Source organism: Camelus bactrianus, chromosome 25 (genome assembly GCF_048773025.1).
Source record: "Camelus bactrianus isolate YW-2024 breed Bactrian camel chromosome 25, ASM4877302v1, whole genome shotgun sequence".
NCBI lineage: Eukaryota > Metazoa > Chordata > Mammalia > Artiodactyla > Camelidae > Camelus > Camelus bactrianus.
In genome coordinates, this window is record NC_133563.1 from 1803909 (window position 1) to 1825962 (window position 22054).

Here is a 22054-nt window from a genome sequence, read left to right on the forward strand (position 1 = left end):
TATCAAAGCCAAATGCCCTGGGGGCACCTGTTCCTGATGACGGATCCCTGCTCCCACCAGGCTGGGCCCCCGAGGTGGGGCTCAGAGTTCTGTCTTTCAGGGGAGAATGTCTGCAGTGTAATTATCCTCCAGCTTGTGGGTTGCCCACCAGCGGGGCGTGGGATTTGATTGTCTCACGAGTGTGCCCCTCATTCTGTCTCATTGTGGCTGCTTCTTTATGTCTTTAGACGCAGAAGATCTTCCTTGTTAGGTGTTAGTCTTTTTAATAATTGGCTGTTCAGCAGTTCGTTGTGATTTTAGTGTTTATGAGAGGAGGTGAGCTCAAGGCCCCTCTATTCCGACATCCTGGCCCTAATCCCTAATGTCCTTTTTCTGCTCCAGAATTCCATCCAGGATGTCGCATTACATTTAGTTGTCCTGTCTCCTTAGTGTCCTCTTGGCCGTGACAGTTTCTCAGACTTTCCTTTTTTGATGACCTTGAGAGTTTTGAGTAGTGCTGGTCAGATATTTTGTAGAATGGCTCTCTGTTGGAATTTAGTGTTCTTTTTCTCATGGTAGGACTGGGGATACGGGTTTACAGGAGAAAAACTATAGAGATGAAATGTGATTGTTATCACATCATATCAAGGGTACATAGTATCATCAGGATTTATCACTGCTGATGTTGACCTTGGCTGCCTGGAGGAGGCAGTGTTTTCAGGTTTCTTCACTGTGTAGTTACTCTGTTTGCCCCCTTTTCATGCTGGACTCTTTGGAAGCAAGTCACTGTGTGCAGCCCAGACTTAGGGAGTGTGAGGTCATGCTCCACCTCCTCCAGGGTAGACGATCTTCATAAATGATCTGAAATTCTTCTTCATGGGAGATTTCAGACAAGGTATTTTTAAGAGGAGGGAAAGGAGATTCGCATTAACTGAATGTGTCTTCGGGGCTGCTCCCTTTAAGTGGGCTATCTAACTTAATTGTCATCAGCCCCATGGTGTAAGTGGAATTATCTGAATGTTACAAAAAAGGAAGATTGAGACTCAGAAATGAAAAAATAACCTGGTGGAAATTGTTGGTAGCTGTCTGAATCAGATTACACATATATACTGCATCACTGAGTGTTAAGAAGGGAAAGTAGATATTCTGTAGTCACCCTCTAAGATGAAGACCGACTTCCTGTGAGAAGCAGTGTAATGTAGCAGTTTAGAGCCTGAGGTTCCGAGTGGAAAGGCATGGCCTCAGGCTTTAACTCAGGTTCTTACTAGCTTTGTGACTTTGGACAAATTATTTAACCACTCCAATCTTTAGAAGTCTTCCAAAATTTGGAATTTTTCCAATTTTCATATGGACAATGAGATCAGTAACTTCATAGGATTATTTTGAGGATTAAATGATTAATGTAAAGTCCTTGGCATACAGTAAGTACTCAAGGAATAACAACTGCTGCCATCATTAACAATAATAACAATACCTCACTTTTAAAAGTACATTGCATGTTATAATTTTAGAGACATCAATTATTTTTAATTTCAAAAAAGTTTAATTGAAGGATATAGAGTCATTTTCATTCTTCAGTATTTCCATAAATCAGGAGTCTTTCTCGGGCATTTTCATGGTTCTTCAGATTAATGTGTGTGATATGAAATGTGTGGTTGCGGGCTCTCTCTTTGAGCGTGCTGTGTTAATGAGGTTAATTTCTGATTGGATACACTACATAAAAAGCACATGCAAATGTTTAATTCCTCATCAAAAATGAAAACAAACTCAGTCTTGCAGAAAATGTTCTAAAGAAGATAGCCTGACTTGATAAATTACCCACTGAGCTAACATATACTTAGAAATAAGTACCATTTTATTATTTCAGTTTTTATATTTATCATTCTGAGAAAAGGCTAAGGAAAAATAAATATTGGAGACTTTTTTGTTGTTGTTATTTATGGAGAAGGGAATGATGTGCTTTTTGGGAACATAAATGAATTTTTATAATGTTATTCTCCTTTATATTTGTTTTCATTTCAGTGTGAACAAAACACATTGCTCAATTCTCTATCCAATGGCAATTGTAATGGTGAGTTAGTTTTAAAAAAATAATCTAAGTGTTCTGACTTGAATGTAGATCAGAGAATGCAATCTTCTTCTCCTCCTCCCTCTCTGCCTCCTACCTCTGTCCCTCCTCTCTCCTCCTCCGCTACCTCCTCCTTCTATCCTCCGCCTCCTCCTGCTCTCTCTCCCTCCCCTGCTCTGTCCTCCTCTTCTCTTTTTTTTCTCTCTTCCTTCTTCCTTCTCCCTTATCTCTCCTCCCCTTCCTCCTTCTTCTCTTCTTCTTCTTCCTCCTCATCCTCCAACTCTCTTTTAAGAGTGAATTTAAGATGTATAAACTTGCAAAGGTATAAACCTTTATTGTGAGGCGTTAAAAATACCTGAAACACTTAAATTAATGGTATTTATGTTAAAATGAAAATAAATGAAATATCCACTGATTAGAATGCACAATATTGAAAAGATGTCAGGTCTTGAATTTATCTATAGATATAAATTTAATCACAATTAAAATTTCAATAGGACATTTTAATGGCAATTGACAAGCTCATTCTAAATTTTGTACTGAAACTCAAGTGGCCAAGAATAGCAAGACTGTTGAAATATGTGAACAAGAAGGAGAGCATGTGTTCTTACTATGTATTGTGTGTATAGCTGTGTTACGAAGCCCTAATACTCAGAGCAGCATGGTACCAATTCAGAGATAAATGAATAGATCAATAGGACAGAGTAGAGAATACAGAAGTAAGGACAATGCTTACATATATTGGTGTTTGATTTGTGACTAAAGTGACGCTTCAGAGCAGTGAGCAAAAGACAATGGGACAATCAATGATTGTCAATGATGGGACAATCATGCATTGCTAATGAATGAATTTAGACCTCGATCCCATACCATATCCCAAATCAATACCAGGTGGATCGACGTCCTAGGAGTGGTAGACAAAATATAAATTTAGAAGAGAAGACAGGAGAATTTATACAAGAAATGTAAAACATTAAGAATAAAGACACATTATTCAACTTCACTAGATGATGATGATGATTTACCAAAAGGCACTTATAAAGCATGAAAAAATAAGCCAGAGTAAAAGAAGATAGATATGACATATAAATGGGCAAAGAATTACACTCTGCAGCATATCAAGGAATCAAAAAGGCAGATGACCTGTTAGGAAAATGGGCAAAGGTCATGAACAGGCATTTCACAAAAAGAGACATTTTCATATTTACCAATAAACATATGAGAATATGTTTGAATTCACTATGGTTATTCAAGATAATTGTTGGGGAAATGTAGATTAATTCCACAATAAATAGCACTACACATATATTTTATATATATGTATAGTGTTTATATATATATATAATTGGTAAAATTTTAAAAGTCTGACAGTACCAAGGGTTGGTGAGGATATGGAGCAGTAAGAAACCTGGTACAATGCTAGTGGAAGTGTAAACTATTACAACTGGACACAGATCATATTTCAAAGAAAAAAAGTAGCAGGTGTATCTAGCTGTGGTATATTTATGCATCTGAATTTTTATTTGCTATATTTATTAGGTGGTCTACTTACACAATAATGGAAACTAGATGAGTCTTATACATATAATTGGGCAAAAATAAAAAGACAAAGGGAAACATACTGTAAAATTAAAATTGCATTATGTAACCTTAGAAAAATAGGAAAAGCTGATGTATTGCTTTTTGTACTTCTGAAGACAATAAAAAAAGGAATCTCTTAATATTTATACCTGAAAACATTTACAGGACTGTCCATAGTAGCTTTGTTTATAACTCCCCCGAGTCCAGAACCAGCTAAAATATCTACTAACAGTATAATCAATAAAGAACATGTGGAATATATATATATATATACACACACACATATTATAATAAGCACTATATAATATATATTATAATAAATAAAATATTATAAATACTATGTAGTATATCTATTTTATTACTTTATATAATGTATTCTAAATAAATGTAGAATGTAGAATATGTTACTAAAATAAATATTACAAATATTTAGAATAGAATAGAATAAATGTTATATAAATATATGAATTCATTGCATGACCCACATCAACATGGATGCAGCTCAGTGTTAGCTTCTTTGGTCTTTTCCAGCTTCTTGTGGCAAATTTACTTTCTCCTGCCTTGTGCTTGCAAGGAAAGCTTACATAATACTGGCGTAGTGCTTATTTAATGATTGTTTCTTGAGGGCCTTACTCGTCTGCTAATCTGGAAACTTTTAGAGGGTGTTCTCACCTCTGCGTCACCAGCTCAGCCCACTTTGCACAGAGCAGTAGCTGATGGGTGTGGTCCCCTCTGCTGTGTCCTTGTGAAGCCTTTGGCACCCAGTGGCCCTTTTGTAGGAGCCAGAACTGGTTGGCCAGTGTTTTCCTGGCATCCTCCTTCCCTGCCCTCTTCCGACACTCCACAGTATCCTGGGTTCTCCCATCCTTCCCTCTCGTTCAGGATCGCCATCCCGCTCTCACCTCCGTGTGCTCGCAGTGCTGAGGCTATAGTTACTGCCCACGTTCTTGATTTCCTCTCTGAAATTACTAAAACGTGTAACTCTTGGCTTCACTGCCTTTACATTTTCACTTCTGTGACTCTGATTCTGTCCTTGACTGTATTCAAAGAGAATTAGTGTGACTTTCATATTGTTTTGTTTCCTAGTCTGAGACATTCTTGGTCTTACTCCAAGGATTGAAAACTCCCCGTATCCTGTGCTTAGATCAGACAGGACTGATCAGTCGAGGCACTTCCTCCTAAGAGCCAAAGGAACCTGCAAAGCTTCTACATAGGAGGCTGCAGCAAATGGGTGCCGTTCACACACAAGATCAGATGTAGTTGCCATCCAGCTTTATTCTAGTCCATGATGAAATGACAAATTAATCTTAAGTCACCTTTTTGAAAAAACAAAACCCTCTTATGCTTAAAAGATTAAAAAGATTCCCTTCGGAGGATCAAGTGCCCACTCCTCAGCGTGGCACCTAAAACCCTGCCTTATTTTCTCAAACTGATTTCTCTACACATTGCATGAGTTCTGTCTCCAAGTCAGATGAGTCAGTCCATGGCCCCTGCATCTAATTTAATCACCCCTGGTTCTGATCTTTTATTTTTATTCTCCCTTCTAGAACCATCTCCTTTTTTCTCCCCCGCCAATCCAAATATTATACTTTCTTCAAGGTTTAATGGAGAAGTAAAGTACATTGAAGGGACACATTCCTTGGCAACCTCATTATGTAGAGAAGCCAACCAGCCAGATCCGTGTAGGGGGATGCGCGGTCAAGGGCAGGCTGGAATTCGGCATCTCAGCTGCAAGATGGAAACCACAGTGGTGTGGAAGACTGCCTCGCACATGCTTCACTCATCACATATCTCCTCATATGGTTATGAAGTTGTTTTATTTGTGCATTTATTTATTTATTTGTTTCCTCCTAACTAGATTTTTCAAGGGAAAGAATGCATTTTTAATTTCCATTTCATTATCTTTCATTACTCAATAAACACTTGGTCAATAAATGAAAATTACCATTTGTATAGCATTTCCAAGTTTCTAAAAGACAATCTTCTCAATAACTGAAACAGAGAATTGGCAAATATATTTCTATTTTCAAGTAGGTAATAGGAAATTCTTCATTTTACTGAGGAAGAAGTTGAGGCCATAGGGAAGTTGCTCAGGATCATGTGGTTGGTTGGGGACAGAGGAGGAACTCGAGTCCCTGCTGAAGGCACACATGTGTATAGGAAGGGTGCTTGAAGCTGAAATTTGGCAGTTCTGAGCTGGGTGCAGTCTGCAGGGGCGCACGCAAGAAGGGAGGGTTGATACTAATCCAGAGAAAAGGAGGCGACAGACGGTACTGTCTTCCTCTGCTTTGTTTGCAAGCTTATGAAAATGGAGATAGAAGATGGACTTAAAAGAGATTTCCGCATGTATTCAACACAGCTAGCACTGTTTTGGTATTGGGGGAAGGGAGAGGGCACTACAAATGATGATTTGAAGCTTTGAAACTCTCAAACTGGGGTAATAAACCCAGGAGGGTAGCTAAAAGGAAAGGAACGTTTATTCTGGAGGGTGATGAATTTAAGCTACTGGAAGACCATCCAGGAACATCTGTGGGTTTTGGGGACCGCTGAAGGGATCTCGAAGCAACTAACGCAAAGGGAGATGTTAGCTGAGCACGGGGTTGGGAGAGAGGGAGGAGAGTGAAAACGTACCACCTATTTGAGAGTCTACAGAAGAGGAAGGTTTGGCTGAATAATCAAAATATATGTACAAGTTATGTAAATAATAAGGTGGCAGTCATCTCATCTTTCTCTGAAAGAAAGCAAAAATTGCTCAAATGTGAAAAATTCTTCCATCACCATGTTCAGTAGGCTGTGTTCCACAACACTGGTCACATTGTGCCATTACCAAGAGGCACTCTGTCTGTGTCTCTCTTAGCGTTCTGATTTTTCAGGATCACCTCCACCACCTTCTCACCTGCTTAACTTCACAAGATCCCCCAGGTCTCAGTTTACAGGTCCCACTCTTCCTTTCCTTCTTGTATTAATGTCCGCATTCACTCAACAAATATTTCTTGTATTTACTGAACATCCCCTGAGTCCTGGGCGCGCTGTCAGGCGCTATATATCCAAGGATGAAGGAAAGAGGCATGATTTCTGCCATCACAGATCCTGGAGTCCAAAATCACCCCCTCATCCAGCTCCCCAAACCAGCAGCCCAGGTGTGTTGGTTTCCTATTGCTGTTACAAATTGCTACGAACTTAGTGGCTAAAAACAACGCAAATGTATCATCTTACAGTTTTAGAGGACAGAGGCTGACATGAACCTTAGGGGAGAAAATTAAGGTTTTGGCAGGACTGTATTTTTCCTGGAGGCTCTAGGGGAGGATCCTTTCATTTCCTTGCCCTTCTGAATTTCTGGAGGCCATCCACATTCTTTGACCCCTGTCTTCAGACGAGATCGGGCGTGTTCAGGGTGTATGGCCGTAGATGCCTTCCCCCATCTTCAAACCAGCAGTGTTGGCATTTTCAGATCTCTCTCTGACCTCGTCTTCCATCACCACATCTCCTTCTTGTGATTACATAGGAACACGCTCCCCTGCCAATAATCCAGGGTAATCCCCTCATCTCAAGAACCTTAATTTAATCAAATCTGCAAAATTTGTTTTTCCATGTAAAGCAACCTATCCCACAGGTTCCAGGGATGAAGACATAGACATCACCGGGGCCATTACTCTGCCTCCCATGCCCACTCACTGCTGTATGTCCTTAGCGCTTCCTGCAGGACTTTTCCAACCTTTCTGATACTTCAGATTGCTAGTTCAGCTGACTGGCTGCCTAGCTTGGCTGCGAACCTCTTCAGGGAAGGGACCATCATCTCTCTTGTCCATCATTCTGCTTGTTTTTCTCAGGACAGTGCTTGGAGTAAGCACCCGATACTTCTGTAAGTCGATGACTGCCTGCCTGAATAAATGAATGAATAAGAGAGTCGCTCAATCATATGTGCACATGTTTTGCACAGACAGTGTTTTGGTTTGTCCTAAATATTTCTGATATCCTTGTTTCCTTGAGAAGCTAGAGATATAAATCTGCTTCTCAACAGTTACTCAATATCAACAGAAAATGCCTTCTTTTAAAACCCTGTGAGTGACTCACAGGCTGTCAAGAACCCTTTGAAGTATAAAAGAATCATTGCTAAATTATGCAACGATGAGTACTTTTTAATTAAAGGAGTTAATGAATATTCCACAGGGAGGAGCTGGCTTGCTCAGTCTGGAGTTAATTGCCCACCCACACCTGATGGTTAACCTCTTTCTGAAATGTTGTGTTTGTAGGTGAAGCCCATCGTTTCCCACACCCCACGTGGGCGTTAAGTAGTTGTCTCCTTTGCACATGCTCCAGGCTTACCTCATTTTGCTTAAGGCAGGATATTAGCTGTGCCTTCACTTTCCTATTTTCTGCAACGATGTGATTTTTATTGCACTGGTTGATTTACTCAGAGGCTTAGAACACAAGGTTATAGGCATGAAAGCAGAACAGTGGCAGAACTGAGAGGATACTGTGTACAAGAAAACCTAGCTTATTTTGGAAAGATTTCAGGAATGTTCATTGTATTTAAATTTTCATTTCAGTGAATTGGTAACTCTACCATTAAGGATGTCTTTTTTTATTTACAAAAAACATCATGAATTGCTTCTCTTAAAATAGCTTACTTAAGTTATTATCCACAACTACATGGCACAGTTCTTTCATTTTGCTTTATTTTATTTTGTTTTCTATGGTCTGAAAATGTGCACATATTTTGATTAAAGGAACAGGAAAGGGGAAACTCAGATGTAAAAATGAAAGACAAAGCAAGAACACTCTGAAACAACGGAAGGAAATGTTCTGTTTTGCTGTTGATCAGCCCCAAACATTTTCATAGTTAACAATGTATCATCACTTCAATTATGAAATAATTACCAAAAAAAACAGAGAATGGCAAGTGTCATTTACAAGTGAAACAAACATGATAGGATAGAAAAGAAAAAATAACTTGTTTCTTAAATAATTTTCTGTACCCTTTACCATCATTTCCTAGTCATTTATATCTAGTGATCAATCTCTCTAAATAACCTATAAGCAGTTTTTCCACTGGAATATTGGGTTCAGATCGACAAGTACGTTTCTTATGAAATTTCCTGAAGCACTGAATTTATAAAATTTCTAAGATCTTCTTTGACCTAAGTGGAAAAATATACCAGGATTAATTAGCCATGTCTAGCTGGCTAAGGAGTGGGGATGACAGAACTCATGCCATCACTTTAAAGTTGTAGATAATAATTTATGAAGTTTCTTTCATGAAAAACAATGCATTGACATTTCCTAAATAAAACAACTGCTAATATTTTTCAGATTATATTGAATATATATTGAATTATATTGAACATTGCCAATGACAAGTATGTTCTCTAGTAAATAAAGAATGAGGCTTTAAGATCTCAAAGAATTCATAACTTATTTAATTTGAGGGGGTTAGATATTAATGATAACTTTTTTAACACACATTTTTTGGACTAAGGATTTTAGATTTAGTGTATTTTGAAATAAGTACTATATTGTAAAAGACATGTCATTTGTTAAGAACAGCACAGTATAAGGAGACACAAAAAAAGACTTTACTCATTTTGTTATCAACTGGTATCATCACTGTCATTTTAAAATCTATTCTTAAAGATGTCAGAGGTTTAGGTTATTTATTTAATCCAAGCCATTTTTTTTTTTTAAAGTCACTGATTATTTTCTTTGTGTTTAATAAGAGTACCCAGGTTGAAGTAGTGATGTGCTGGTAAATCTTTAACAAACAACTCTTGGAGTGGAGAATGTGGCATGGAGGGGTGGAGAAGCACTTATCTGTTGCATTTGCCAGTTTCCATGGTGTAAATATTTCTCCTTGGACTGATTCCAAGTTACCAACATGCTGTCATTAAACATGGAACTGAAAAGATATGTACACAGTTGACATGCTGAGAAGATGTCAGAAGAGTTGCTCTGAGCTGTCCTTTAAAAATCATACACATTTTATTTTCTAAAACAGATGTTTCAGTAGTATCTGCATAGGAATCCTTTAAATTTTGAACTCCGTGGTACATTGCAAACATGATTACTTTTCTAAAGCTTTTTATATCTAACTTTGTAAGAAAATATCTAAATCCATTATATATATTTTATGTATATATATCATATGAATTATTAAACTTTTATAAGGAAGCTTATCTGATGTTTAATTGTGAGTGAGAAATTCTTGTGCTCTGAAAAGTCAATAAAATGTTTCCAAATTGGATAAAAATATATTTATGAATCATAAAAAATTTACAAGGGAATACATGTCCCAGATAAATAATGAGCTGATGTCTTAGCAACTCTTTTAATATTGATCTAGTAATTCTGCCTCTGTAATTCTAAACAAGGTGGAATAAAGTATCTCTTATCTAATTAATGTAGTACCAACCTGTGTGCGTGTGTGTGCACGCATGCGTGCATGTGTTTACGCAACTAGGAGATAAAAGGAAATATGTATCGACATTCCACTGTTTATCTTTGCTTAGGACAGGGTACGTGTTTTAATTTTTCCTGTGATCTTAACCCCCCCCATCTCTGATAGTGAGCAAGGGCATATTATATCTGAGGATATAAGTAAGAGCCCTTGCATAGTAGGGATGGGTCCTATGTTTAGTTAGGCAAGTATTGAATGATAATGATTATTACTGAGTGGCCATTTGATGAGCTAAATTGTGGTCACTTTCCATTTTGTTTGAGGTTCTAATTTATCATTTTCAGCCAATGGTAGCAAAGCCTGAATCTGTACTTGCCCTTAGCCCTCCTTCTCATGGGAGACAGCACTGAAGTGCCTGGCATGTAGTAGGTCCTCAGTAAACGTTGGTGGAATGGGAGCAGGAGGAGTTTGAGATTTCAAACTATCAGCGTTTAATTAAAGCTGCCCATATGATTGAATGCTTACAGCTCCATATTGTTTCTACTGTTTGTAATTACATATATCCTTCACGGCTACTTTTGCAGGAAGCCTTCCTTGATTGCTCCCAGGAGACGTCTCCTTGTAAATTTCCATTCTTTTTCATTTTTATTCATATATTATTTACCAATCTTATTCCTTGGTGCTCAAGGATAAGCTCCTAGAAGAAAGAAATAGGATCTTGCACATTTGTATCATTCACTACATTTCAAAAAATTTCTTGAGCAGACTCATCATGCTTTATGGTTATTTCAATTAATAAATATGAATGCAGATTTAAAGATGAAACTTGGACACAAATCCTATATCTGAATTCTACTTTTAAAATATATTAAAAATTACTTTTAGCATTTCTGCTTTTCCTAAAGTTACAGCTGTGCATAAATGTTCAACATTTATTCTGTATTTTCTGCTCACTTGTTTTTACCTCTAAGCAGCAGTTTTTACAAATGCCTGATTTCCCTCATACTTCCTTTCAAAGTTACTTGAGAAACAACCATATTTCCATTTTTCTGTAGCCACCATGGAGGGAAACCATGGACTTTTTTTTCTCATAACTTTTTTTTTTTTAATTGAAGTATAGTCAGTTACAATGTGTTAGTTTTTGTGTACAGCATAATGTCCCAGTCATGCAAATATATACATATTTGTTGTCATATTCTTTTTCATTAAAGGTTATTACAAGATAGATTGAGTATCTTTTCCTTAAAGTGTGACTCAACAATTGTATAAACTTCAGGCACCGCAAAATAGGACTCTACTGCTGGGCACACCCATGAGGGAGACTGTGTGATATTGTGGAAAAGCCTCATTTCTAGTCTGTGTTTAGCACTAACTTGCCAGGTATCCTCTCGGAATCATTTAAACTTGCCGATCAAACAAACTTTCACAGTTTGTTTATCTGTGAAATGATACTGGTAATTAACCTATCCCATCTTCCCATCTGAGTTATCTAATAATTACCTGAAATAACATCTAAATGATCAAAAATCAAAGAGTTCAAAAATAATTAGTAATTAACTGAAAAATGTTACAAATTAAAAAGTGTTTCTGGAATTTGGTCCTGTAAACATGAGGCCACTGTTAATCTTCCCAATAGTCAACAAAATTAGCAGCAAAAATCTCTAGGAATTCTTCCTAACTCAACTCTCTGCTCCCCCTGCAGAAGAAGCTACGCAGCCCTGCCTGAATGAAAAGTGTTCTTTAATCCTGGACTGCAGTGGATTGACCTTTTTTGACTCTTCTGGAGTCTCCATGCTTGTTGAGGTATTTGTACTGCTTGTGTTTGGACTGAGTCCTTCCCTTCTTTTTAGTAACAGGGTTTTCATCAGCCTCTCAGCTCTGGGGTCCTGACCCTGCTCATTTCAATGCTCATCTCATCCATTCTGCCCAAAGGACATAGAACTTTCTGCCTCCCACCACTGTAGATTCATTTTCAGGAGATCCCATCTGGTTGCCAGTAGGGGTGGGTATGGGGTGGGTGTTCACATGAGGCGGTCAGAGAGAACCGAGCATAGACTTGAGATGCAGTGCGCACAGCACATGCTGGGCTGTCCGATCACAGGCTTCTGGAAGGAAGGAGGAGAGTCCCCTCCTTGGGCGAGTGGCGGCCTGGTGATGGCGGGACGCTGTCTGTCACATCGTGGATGGGCACAGTCTGACCTGGTACGACTCCTGGTCTCTGAAATAATGCCAGTGCAGGCTTTTCTCGGTTCTCTTGAGGGATGGTGTTTACTTCTCCACCCCATGATCTCCATGGGGTCTCCATAATCCTGGCTGCAAAAAAGAAAACTATTTTTTCTTTAAAACGGAAGTCTCCGTTTCTTTAGATAGCACACCTAATTTTGCCAATTCAAGGAAAACTCAGACAACTTCTGGATTTTTTTTCTCTTTTTCTTTGAGTGACTACCAAGTCAACAAGGAATGCACCCCCTTTCTTATTTCTACTTATTCTCTCTCTCAACACCCTAAATATGGGCAAGGATCTTGAAGATCGGGCAATGTCCATTTCTCAACTGTCCTCAGTTCTCCACCAGCCTCTGCTGCATGGAACTCAGTTCACCTTGACTTTGGCTGTTTGCTCCCTGGGGGTTCTCTTACCCTGACCTCCTGCTATGTGAAGCTTTGCCTTCAACCAAAAACTTCCTTTCCATTGTTTGACCCCACAAATTTCACTCAGTCCTCCCTGAATGCTAGTTCTGTCTGCTTAGCTCAGGGAAGTGGCTGCGTTTTGCTCAGGTGCCCCGTTGTCATGCCATGGCCCAGAAACTGCTTTGCAGCAGAGAGCTGAGCTGATCAGAGAGCGCGCCTCATCTGTTTTCTGTCTCCCAGAGAACTCAGCCCTCTGCTGTCTGTTCCCATTGCCTAAGAACAATTTGTATGTTTTGTCCAGTTTTTTATGGAAGATGGGACAGTCTTTCTGTTAGTTACCCATCATGGCAGGAAGTCAAGAATTAGACATTGACTTTCAAAGAGTTAAGATGAGTAGTTTTTAGATCTCACATAGATTTTGATTTGTTTTCTTATGCTATTGCATAACTGTATCTCCATTTATATTTTAAATTTGAAATGTTCTACCTTTCAAACTCAAGATATTACAAAGGTCAGCTTTAGTCCGACTTTCCCCTGAAGGTATGGTGGGCCTATGCGGAGGGAAACCACATAGTATGCGACAGTCGGAGTGCAGTGTCAGCTCTGTCACACCTGCTGGGAGGTGTCGAGCAGCATCTAACCTGGTGGATCTCAGTGTAGGGGGAATGAAGGGGTAATTTTGTTTCCGAATAAGCAGACATTCAAAAAAGAAAGAAATTATGCAAAAAAGAATTGAGTTTTAAATATCCTAGCCCTTAAGGCTAGTGGCTATTTTTGGTAAGTAAGTCGCCCTTTTCCACATGTAATATGCTTTTATTTTCTTGTTGCTCACCATAAAAACTTCACAGTTTGGCATAGGGTTCAACCTGAATAATTTTCTTGCCTCTAAATCTGGACTGTAAACAGATAGTCCCGAATCACTGGAAGGCTTCTCGTGTTCAGCATTTTTATCTACTGTGTTGCCAAGGTCTAGAAGAGCACTGTTAAACCTGTGTATATAAGGGGCACATGGGGAGCTTGTTTAAACTGTAATCTTAAACTCTGGAGAGGGTATGGAGAAAAGGAAACCCTCCCAGTGTTGGTGAGAATGTAGTTTGGCATAGCCACTATGGAGGACAGTACAGCAATTCCTTAAAAAACTAAAAATAGACTTACCATATGATCCAGCAATCCCACTCCTGGGCACACATCCAGAGAAAACACCAATTCAAAATGATACATGCACCCTGGTGTTCACAGCAGCATCATTTACAATAGCCAAGACATGAAACAACCTAAATGTCCATTGACAGATGACTGGATAAACAATGGACTACTACTCAGCCATAAAAAAGAATGAAATAATGCCATTTGAAGCAACATGGATGCACCTAGAGATTATCATAATAATCATAAAGTCAGACAGAGAAAGACAAAAATCATATGATATGATTTATATGTAGATTCTAACAAGAAGATACAAATGAACTTATTTTCAAAATAGAAAGAGACTCACAGATATAGAAAACAGCCTATGGTTACCAAAGGGGAAGGAAGGGGGAGGCATAAATTGGGAGTTTGGGATTAGCAGATACAAACTTCTATATACAGAAGAGATAAATAACAAAGCCTTACTGTAGAGCACATGGAACTATATTTAATAACTTGTAATAACATATGAAAAAGAATATATATGTATAATGGAATCACTGTGCTGTACATTGTAAATCAACTATACTTCAATAAATGAAATGAAATGCAATATTCTGATGGTAACTGGACTCAGGCTGATCATTTCAAAAGATAAAGTAATACTACGTCACTATGCTGTGTAACAGGAACTAGCAGAGTGTTGTAGGTCAGCTGTACTCCCCAGACAGAAAAACAAACAAACAAACTCATAGAAAGAGAGACCAGATCTGTGCCTACCAGAGGCGTGGGATGAGGGGAGGGGGAACTGAATGGAGGCAGTGAAAAGGCACAGACTTCTGGACATAAAATAAATCAGTAGCAGGGATGTGATGTACAACATGATAAAGATAATCAATGCTGCTGTATGTTATGTGTGAAAGTTGTTGAGAGAGTAAATCCTAAGAGTTATTATCTCAAGAAAAAAGTATCTTTTTTCTATTTTAAAAATTCTGTATCTATATGAGATGATGGATGTTCACTAAACTTACTGTGGTGATCATTTCTTGATGCATGTAAGGTACATCATTATGCTGCGCACCTTAAACTTACACAGTGCTGTGTGGCAGTTATAACTCAGTAAAGCTGGGAGGTGAAAAATCTCAGTCTTCTGAGTCCTGGTTCTGGCCCAGGAAACTCCATTTTAAACAACCATGGGTTGTCCAAGGATCATGTTTTAAGAAACACTAGACCAGGATTGTCCTTTTACTGGGAAAAGCCAGTTATGTATTTTTGTTTGCCTGTATTTTGAGTTTGTTTGTGAATATGCTTTAGCATTTATCAGCTGCCCTCTCTAGATATTGCAAATCAGGACTTAGAATTAGTAAAAAGGAGGAAATGGTTATTTATTCCCACCGAGTTTAGGACCTAAGGTTGAAAATTCAGAGGAATTCAAATAATCTAGGTATTGGGCGTGCTGAGAAAGGACATTTAAAAATTCATCTTAATGGTTTTAAAATACTACACAAGGGCATGAAGGAATAAGTCAACCAATCCATTTTATTTTTAAATTGGCAGAAAATGACATTTGCCCTTGGCCTGGTGTTTTTCATCTGTATGTACAAAACCAGCCGTCTTATATCAGTGCTTCCGTTTAAATTTCCTTATTACTGTCTGGTTTATTTCACCACGGTTACAGTAAATCGTGCTGTATGTTCAGAACATAGACTTTAAAGATAGACAAACTCTGGGTCCAGATCTCAGCTATATAACCAGTTCTAGGATCTGGGCTTAAGTATTTGTTTGCTTTTCTGCAAACTAGAAGTAGGAATGCCCACTTCATCACGTGAAGCTCTTAGAAATGACATATTGCATATAAAGCATGTGAAAAAGTTTCTAGAATTTAGTAAGTGCTCAGTAATGCTAGCTTTTATTGTTTGTTCTCATTTTGGCGGAAGTCTTTTCTTAAAATAATATCACGGCAATTAATCCTATTTCTTAACTTCTGCCGTCCTGAAAGAGGGTCCAGGGTAAAGAACCACAGAGTGTCTTTGACGACGCATGTCTTCCTGCTTTGCAATAACACTCCCCGGATTATTCTCTTAGTCGCTTTGGTATAAGGAATATTCTCCTAAGAGCTACAGGTTGGAGACAGTAGAGTGAGTTTAATTTCTTCTTCTACTTAGGACACCAGAGAGGCTGGCGAACTGGAGAATATGTTGATCAGCATCAACAAACCAACCATAGCAATGTGCTTATTCTTCACCGAACTTAAGATAAAGTACAACACTGACAGATCACTTTGAATTGTCATTTTAACTTACAAAAACAGGAGTCATGTATTCAATGGAAAAATCCCAGTCCATGTATTGTTTATTTGTTTGTTTGCTTGTTTATTTACTGTACTCAGAGTGATACATCTATTATTCCATAATTTCTCTGCCATAGGAAGAACTGCTTATTGCTGGAAGAACAGAAGGGACATTTGGGGGTGTATCACACATACTCTTAGAATATATCTTAAATGCACGTCTCTACATTGTATATGTAAGCTACATCACTGTTACATGACCAAGTCTGTCCTGCTGTCACTAAAACTTCTAGATTTACTTTTACTGAGTTTCGTGAGCTGACTTTGGTCTGGACAAATTTAAAATCAGGGCTTCAGTAAGGTGGTTACTACTTGAGATTTTTCTAGGACTTAAATGAGGCAAGAATTTAGTACGCCAAGCAAATTAGTTACGATCTCTCATCTTGATGGACCCTAAAAATGGAAGCTGGGCAATCAGACTTCGCTTTGACTATGAGGTTCTCAGCTTACTGTCCATGGGTGGGGTTTAGAGAATTCATGAATATTTATGAATTGTTGAAAAATATTAAAGTAAGCAGTAGGTCAGCAATTTTCATTGTTTTCATATATGGGTCCTTGACTTCCAATAAAAGACGGTGGAGAACAATTTTATGTCATTCTTATAGGGAAGGAAAGGTGGTGTTTTTATTTTTATTAAATGGGATGGAAAATATTAAACAGTCAAAGTTAGTTACATAAAAGGCGAATGCCCTGCTGCCCTCATCTTGGTGTGCTGAGACAGCCTCTTTCAGAAGCGTGCCCGTGTGCCTGCCTGTGTGACGATGCCGCCCCCTGGTGGTCTGACATCATAGACGCTGGCTTTGTTTTTTTTAACTAGAAATTGTCTTTTCCTCTAAAAGCCTGTCTTATTCCTTCCTGCCAGCTATCCTGAATTAATTGTGGGTGTACTTTTTCAATTCTTCCAGGTTTACACGGACAGTAACAGCAAGAGTGTGGATGTGTCATTCGCCCACTGCACAGGTAAGGGAGTAGCCTTGGCTAACACTGAACACGTTCCTTCCGCTGCTCCATGTATCCTTACATCATTTGTGCTTTCTTATAGCTTCCTTGATAAGAGCAATGAAATACTGTGGGAACCTAGATCCAGAGAAGCCAATTTTTTTTGAGTCAGTGCCTGCCGCATTAAGTAGCATCCATTCAAATAAGGTGAGTTGAGCAAGTTGGCAGGCAGGAATTAAAAACAAAAATTGAAACGTAGAATCAAGGGTTTTGCATTTTTTTTTTAGTGTTGGCCTATTATCCCACTGACATTTAAAAACCTATTGAAATGTGAACCCCCCCCCCCCCGCCACAAGTCCTCTGCTCCAAGTAAAGGAATTTTTTCATTCCTTTTTTGGACAAGTTATGAACATTGTTTAATAATTTGGATTTTCCACCAGTATCCCTGCTCAGAGAATTTGATAATCCACCTGGTAAATGCAAACTGCTTGCTTATAAAATAAATGCGTCTTCCAGGATTCGTTGTCCTGGGAATCTGAACCCACCCCTGTCAAATGCAAAAACTTTAAATATAGCCTTAAAGCTTTTTTCTGCTCTGATGCCCTTTGCTCTAAGCTTATATCGCCATCTTTGGGAATGCTGTTGGCAGAGCCAGCACTCACAGGGTCTTCAGTGTCAAAGTTCCTCCCAACACTGGGCTTTAGGGTTAGTTTTAGAAATGCTCCTAGAGCTTTGGTTTCCTGCCATTTTTCTCTGACTTTGAATTGTTTTGCCTTTCCTTATCCCCAGAACATTTGTTGCCTTCCCAAGTCATCATTATGTGCAATCAGAACAGTATGTATTTATAAAATAATAATAATAATAGCAATAATAATATTATTATTACTGCTCCTCTTGTAGTATCTTTCATTGAGTGCTCATTATGTTCCAGAAATATGCTAAGAGCTTTACCTATATCAACTCACTGGATTTGCCACAACCCTACTATACGATTATCTACTAGCCACTATTATTTAATCTATTTTCAGAAATGAGGAAGCTGATGCCCCGGGAAGTTCCACCATTTGTAAGTGATGGAGCCAGTTTCAAAGTCCGCAGTCTGACCGTGGACTCGGAGCTTTAAGCTTCTGTGCTCTGATGCCTCAGAGAATGTCCGTTTTCTTAGTTTAGCTGGACAGCTTGCTTCAGTTGCTACTATTCTTTGTGTTATCAACTTCAGAGTCAAGTCAGTAGCCAAGTGTAAATTTCTCCCCCTTCTATTTCAGAGTTTGAGCAAACTCAGTGACCACAGTGAAATCTGAGACTCTTTCCCTGCAATACATCTTTTTTAAGCAACTGCCCCGAAGAGGCCATACTCAAGCATTTTGCACAACCTTTTTGTTGTTTAGATCCTACAAATTGACCTCTACTTCGACAAATGTGGTGTGACGTAGCAATCACATAACCACTGGTCAAGGTTTGCCGACAATTTTATCATCTTTGTTAGTAAGCAGATTCACTGTGCAGGTTATTTTAGTTATTTTATAATAATCAGTATACATTTAGCTTTAGGTAAACATGAATTTATTTCCTTTTTATAGCACAGTATTTTGTGTTGTTTTAATTCTGTTCTGTTGTAAGTTAATTTGTAAATCTGAGAAATACTTTATCATATAATGAGAGATTTAGAACATTTGCAAGCCATTTGTAAAAATCCAGGATCATCCTTAACTAATATGTAAAAACAACTTAGCAGGTGGGCCATTTTCCCTTACCAAAGAAAGAGAAGTCATTAAACATCAGTAAGGGTAAATGTTACTTCATGCAATTGATATGAAATTCACAGAAAAGTCAAACAAAAAGCAAATGACAAACGAGAAACCACTCTTCTCCGTACCTTTCCGTGCACGGAAGTCTTCAGAAATGCGTTGAAGATAACCAGCATCCTGTGAAACCAAGTTCTTGACGTTAGTCTGTTTTGCTGTGAATGTTGGAAATGCTTAGACTCTTCAGACCTTATAGCCCTAATTTCCACATCCCACCCGACAAGAGTCTCTGTTTTCAGCTTAAGTTTTGTTGGAACGAGAGAATGTGGAAGTTGCACATTTTATATTTTTTCACAGATACGATCTTTAGATGAAAAAATACCCCTAGTAGAATAGCTTTGTGCTATTCCAACATGGAATTAGCTGTAGTAGGTTGGGACTTTCCTATTTCAGAGACAGAGTCAATACAATGTGATACAATACGTTATCTCTCTCTATCCCTGTATATAGACAGATCTCCAGAGTACGAGTTTTTTTCCTTTTGTTAAAGGAGAGCTTGGATAAGTGATTATTTGCAAACCCACAAAACCAACAGGATAATTGACAAACATCACAGGCCAGACTGACCTGTATAAATGATTGTTTTCATGTTTCTACATATATTTTCAATCACATACGATTACACAGTTTCATCTCTTTAGTTAGCAATTTGATTTACCTATGAAAAAAATCTCACTTTCAAAAACAGGTGTAGGCACATGCTTTAGTTTTAAGGCATTTTAACTCTTCTAGAAATTACTAGTTAACAAAAAGCCAAGAACTTTAAAGTGAATTTGAAAGTAGTTTGAAAACAAAATAGAAGACTGCTAATTTAGGTGTTTTTGTGGACATCTGTAAGAGTAAATGCTAATGTCTGCCAAGTCGTATAATGGTCCCTAGTAAATGTGTGGTAAACATTTGTATGGCCCTTATTTTTACCATTAAGTTCTAGGTAGACAATGTAATAACATGAAAGGGGAGAAACAAATGTTTCAAATTCTTATAACTTATTTAGACATTTCAATTTTGATTGACATGAACTACAAAGAATAGCGTTTGTCCCACAAGAAACCTCAATCCCTTCATCACTAATTTGGACTGAAATAACTGAGGCCAACTTTCATTCCCATCAGATACTGTTCCAAGAAAAGGTGGAGATAAAAATTAGATTACCTCCTCTGTCTGATTAAATTATTCCAAGGGTGGATGGTGACAACATTCACCATCTCTAATCCATTGGTCATTGGCACATAAACAAGAGTCAAAGTTAAGAAGGAACATGTACTCTGCTGTGTATAAATTGATATATTTCTGGGCAACCGTGGCCTATTATTAAATTCATGCACTGTAGGCATTTTCTAATTTGTTAGCGATTATGGACTGTAGTTGGCATGAAAATCATTAGTTAATCAATAGATGATTTCTTCTATTTTATTATCCAGGTTGAGACACAATTGTCTGAGAAGATGTTTTTGAATGCATTTAGTGTTTGTAGTAGACATTTAATGGATAAAACTTAAAACCCAATAAGTCTGGTGTCAAATGTTACTATTATTTTCAAAGTAAAGGAAGACCGAAGCATGTACCATAAATAACCCTTTGTTCTAAGGCTCCGCCTCCGTACTAAGGTCACAGTAACTGTTGACCTGGAGAAACTCCCTGGAGTTGAGTCCTGAGAGCCCAATAGCTAAACACGAGTTTCAGACACACGAGATTCTAAGATGTAAACATTTATTTCAAAACAGACATTAGCAAAACCAGAACTGCAATATGGTCCTGATGCTAGAATGTTTCTAGTCATGCTGAATTGTTTTTATGAAGATTGCCTTACTTTTGTATATGACAAACTCCTTCCATATCCTTTACTATGGTAAAGTAAAATTGGGAAAAATTAAAACTGACCTATAAGAATGTTACAGACTTAATAGAGAGATGTACATAAATTAACCAGAAAGTATGTAACCTGGAAAACTGTTAACATTACATTTATGCAAATTAAGTGCCCTTGAATTTTACCATTTGTCTTCCATTTTAAAGGTTATTTGCCCCCGATTATATGATTCAAGTGTTATAAAATCTAGCTTGAACTACTTTGCAGTAATTTATTTGACAGATCTCTATTGTATAAATGCATAATGTAATAAGGAAAGAGATCTCTCTTTTTTAATGAAAACATTAATGTGTTAATACCCTCTGTGGATAATGTTTGACATTTAATAGTTACTGAAATATATTAGTATGTTGTTGAACATACAAAAGCCTAGAAAGGCATGTTCTGCATTCTGTGGGATGATGATCTAATTCAGTATAGAATATGCTTTTTGGCAGTGATTTTGTTGTCAGATTTTAAATAGGGAATTAAATGAGGCTTGCACAATCCAAAGAATTTTAGATAAAAATCAGATAGTCTAATATGCCACACTTATATTTTTATATTTTCAATGTATTTAATTATCTTTTAAATAATCCTTTGTACTGACTTAGCATGTAACAACCAATTTACATGGAAATAAACTGAAATATGATAACTATTATGCTTACGCAGATTTGTGTCCATTACTTCAAACTATTTACTCTCCTGTAAAGCAAATAATGCATATTGCTTTCTTAGACTGACCACAGAGTATTATGTGTTGAAAGTTTAGGGAAGTACCTAATACTCTTTGCAATTTGTTCTTACCAAAGTTCAACCTAAAATAATGAGGTGCTGTACCTCAATTTATGGAAGGCTGATAAGGCACATTTTGCTGAAAGATTACATGTACAGAATCCTTTTTTTCCAGGTTTAAATCCTTTTTGTTCTAATTTTAATTAATATGTAATTTATTTTTTTAATTTGTTTGGGTTATTCATGTATATACTGTTGTCTTTCCTGAGTTTCTAGGCGGAGTTCAATATTCTCCATCACTTTAAAGGTTACTCTCCGAGGACAAAAAGATAAGGCACTCTTCTACCTGCTGGAGGCAGAGCAGTGAATAAAGCAGGAAAAAAGCCCCCGCCCTTGTGGAGCTTACAGTCCAAGGGGAGGCAAAATAAAGGGGATACATTTTAAATACATTTATTATATAAGGTAAATGACGACATGTGCTAAGAATAAGGATAAGTTAAGGAAAGAGGCTAGAAAGTAGCAGAAAATGGGTGTCGTGTCCCGAGGTGGAGTGGCAGGAGTGGCGACTAGTGGAAACGTCCTAGTGAGCTCAGAG

At 37.8% G+C, this 22054-nt stretch overlaps 1 protein-coding gene across 3 annotated transcripts in view; it reads left to right on the plus strand.

Annotated features, from left to right (window-relative positions):
• The window catches only part of SLC26A7 (solute carrier family 26 member 7), a 133998-nt gene extending 112613 nt beyond the window's left edge, over window positions 1–21385 (plus strand). Inside the window, exons 15-20 of one of the 3 annotated variants that reach the window (XM_074352617.1) lie at window positions 2002–2050; window positions 11725–11825; window positions 17034–17088; window positions 17171–17274; window positions 18096–18133; window positions 18333–21385. In XM_074352617.1, coding sequence (XP_074208718.1) covers window positions 2002–2050; window positions 11725–11825; window positions 17034–17088; window positions 17171–17274; window positions 18096–18101 — 315 coding nt within the window. In that variant the 3' untranslated portion in view covers window positions 18102–18133; window positions 18333–21385. The remainder of the gene's footprint in view (window positions 1–2001; window positions 2051–11724; window positions 11826–17033; window positions 17089–17170; window positions 17275–18095; window positions 18134–18332) is intronic. The other 2 variants (XM_074352616.1, XM_074352618.1) reach the window with 2 other exon arrangements.
• The last annotated feature ends 669 nt before the right edge of the window (window positions 21386–22054 follow it).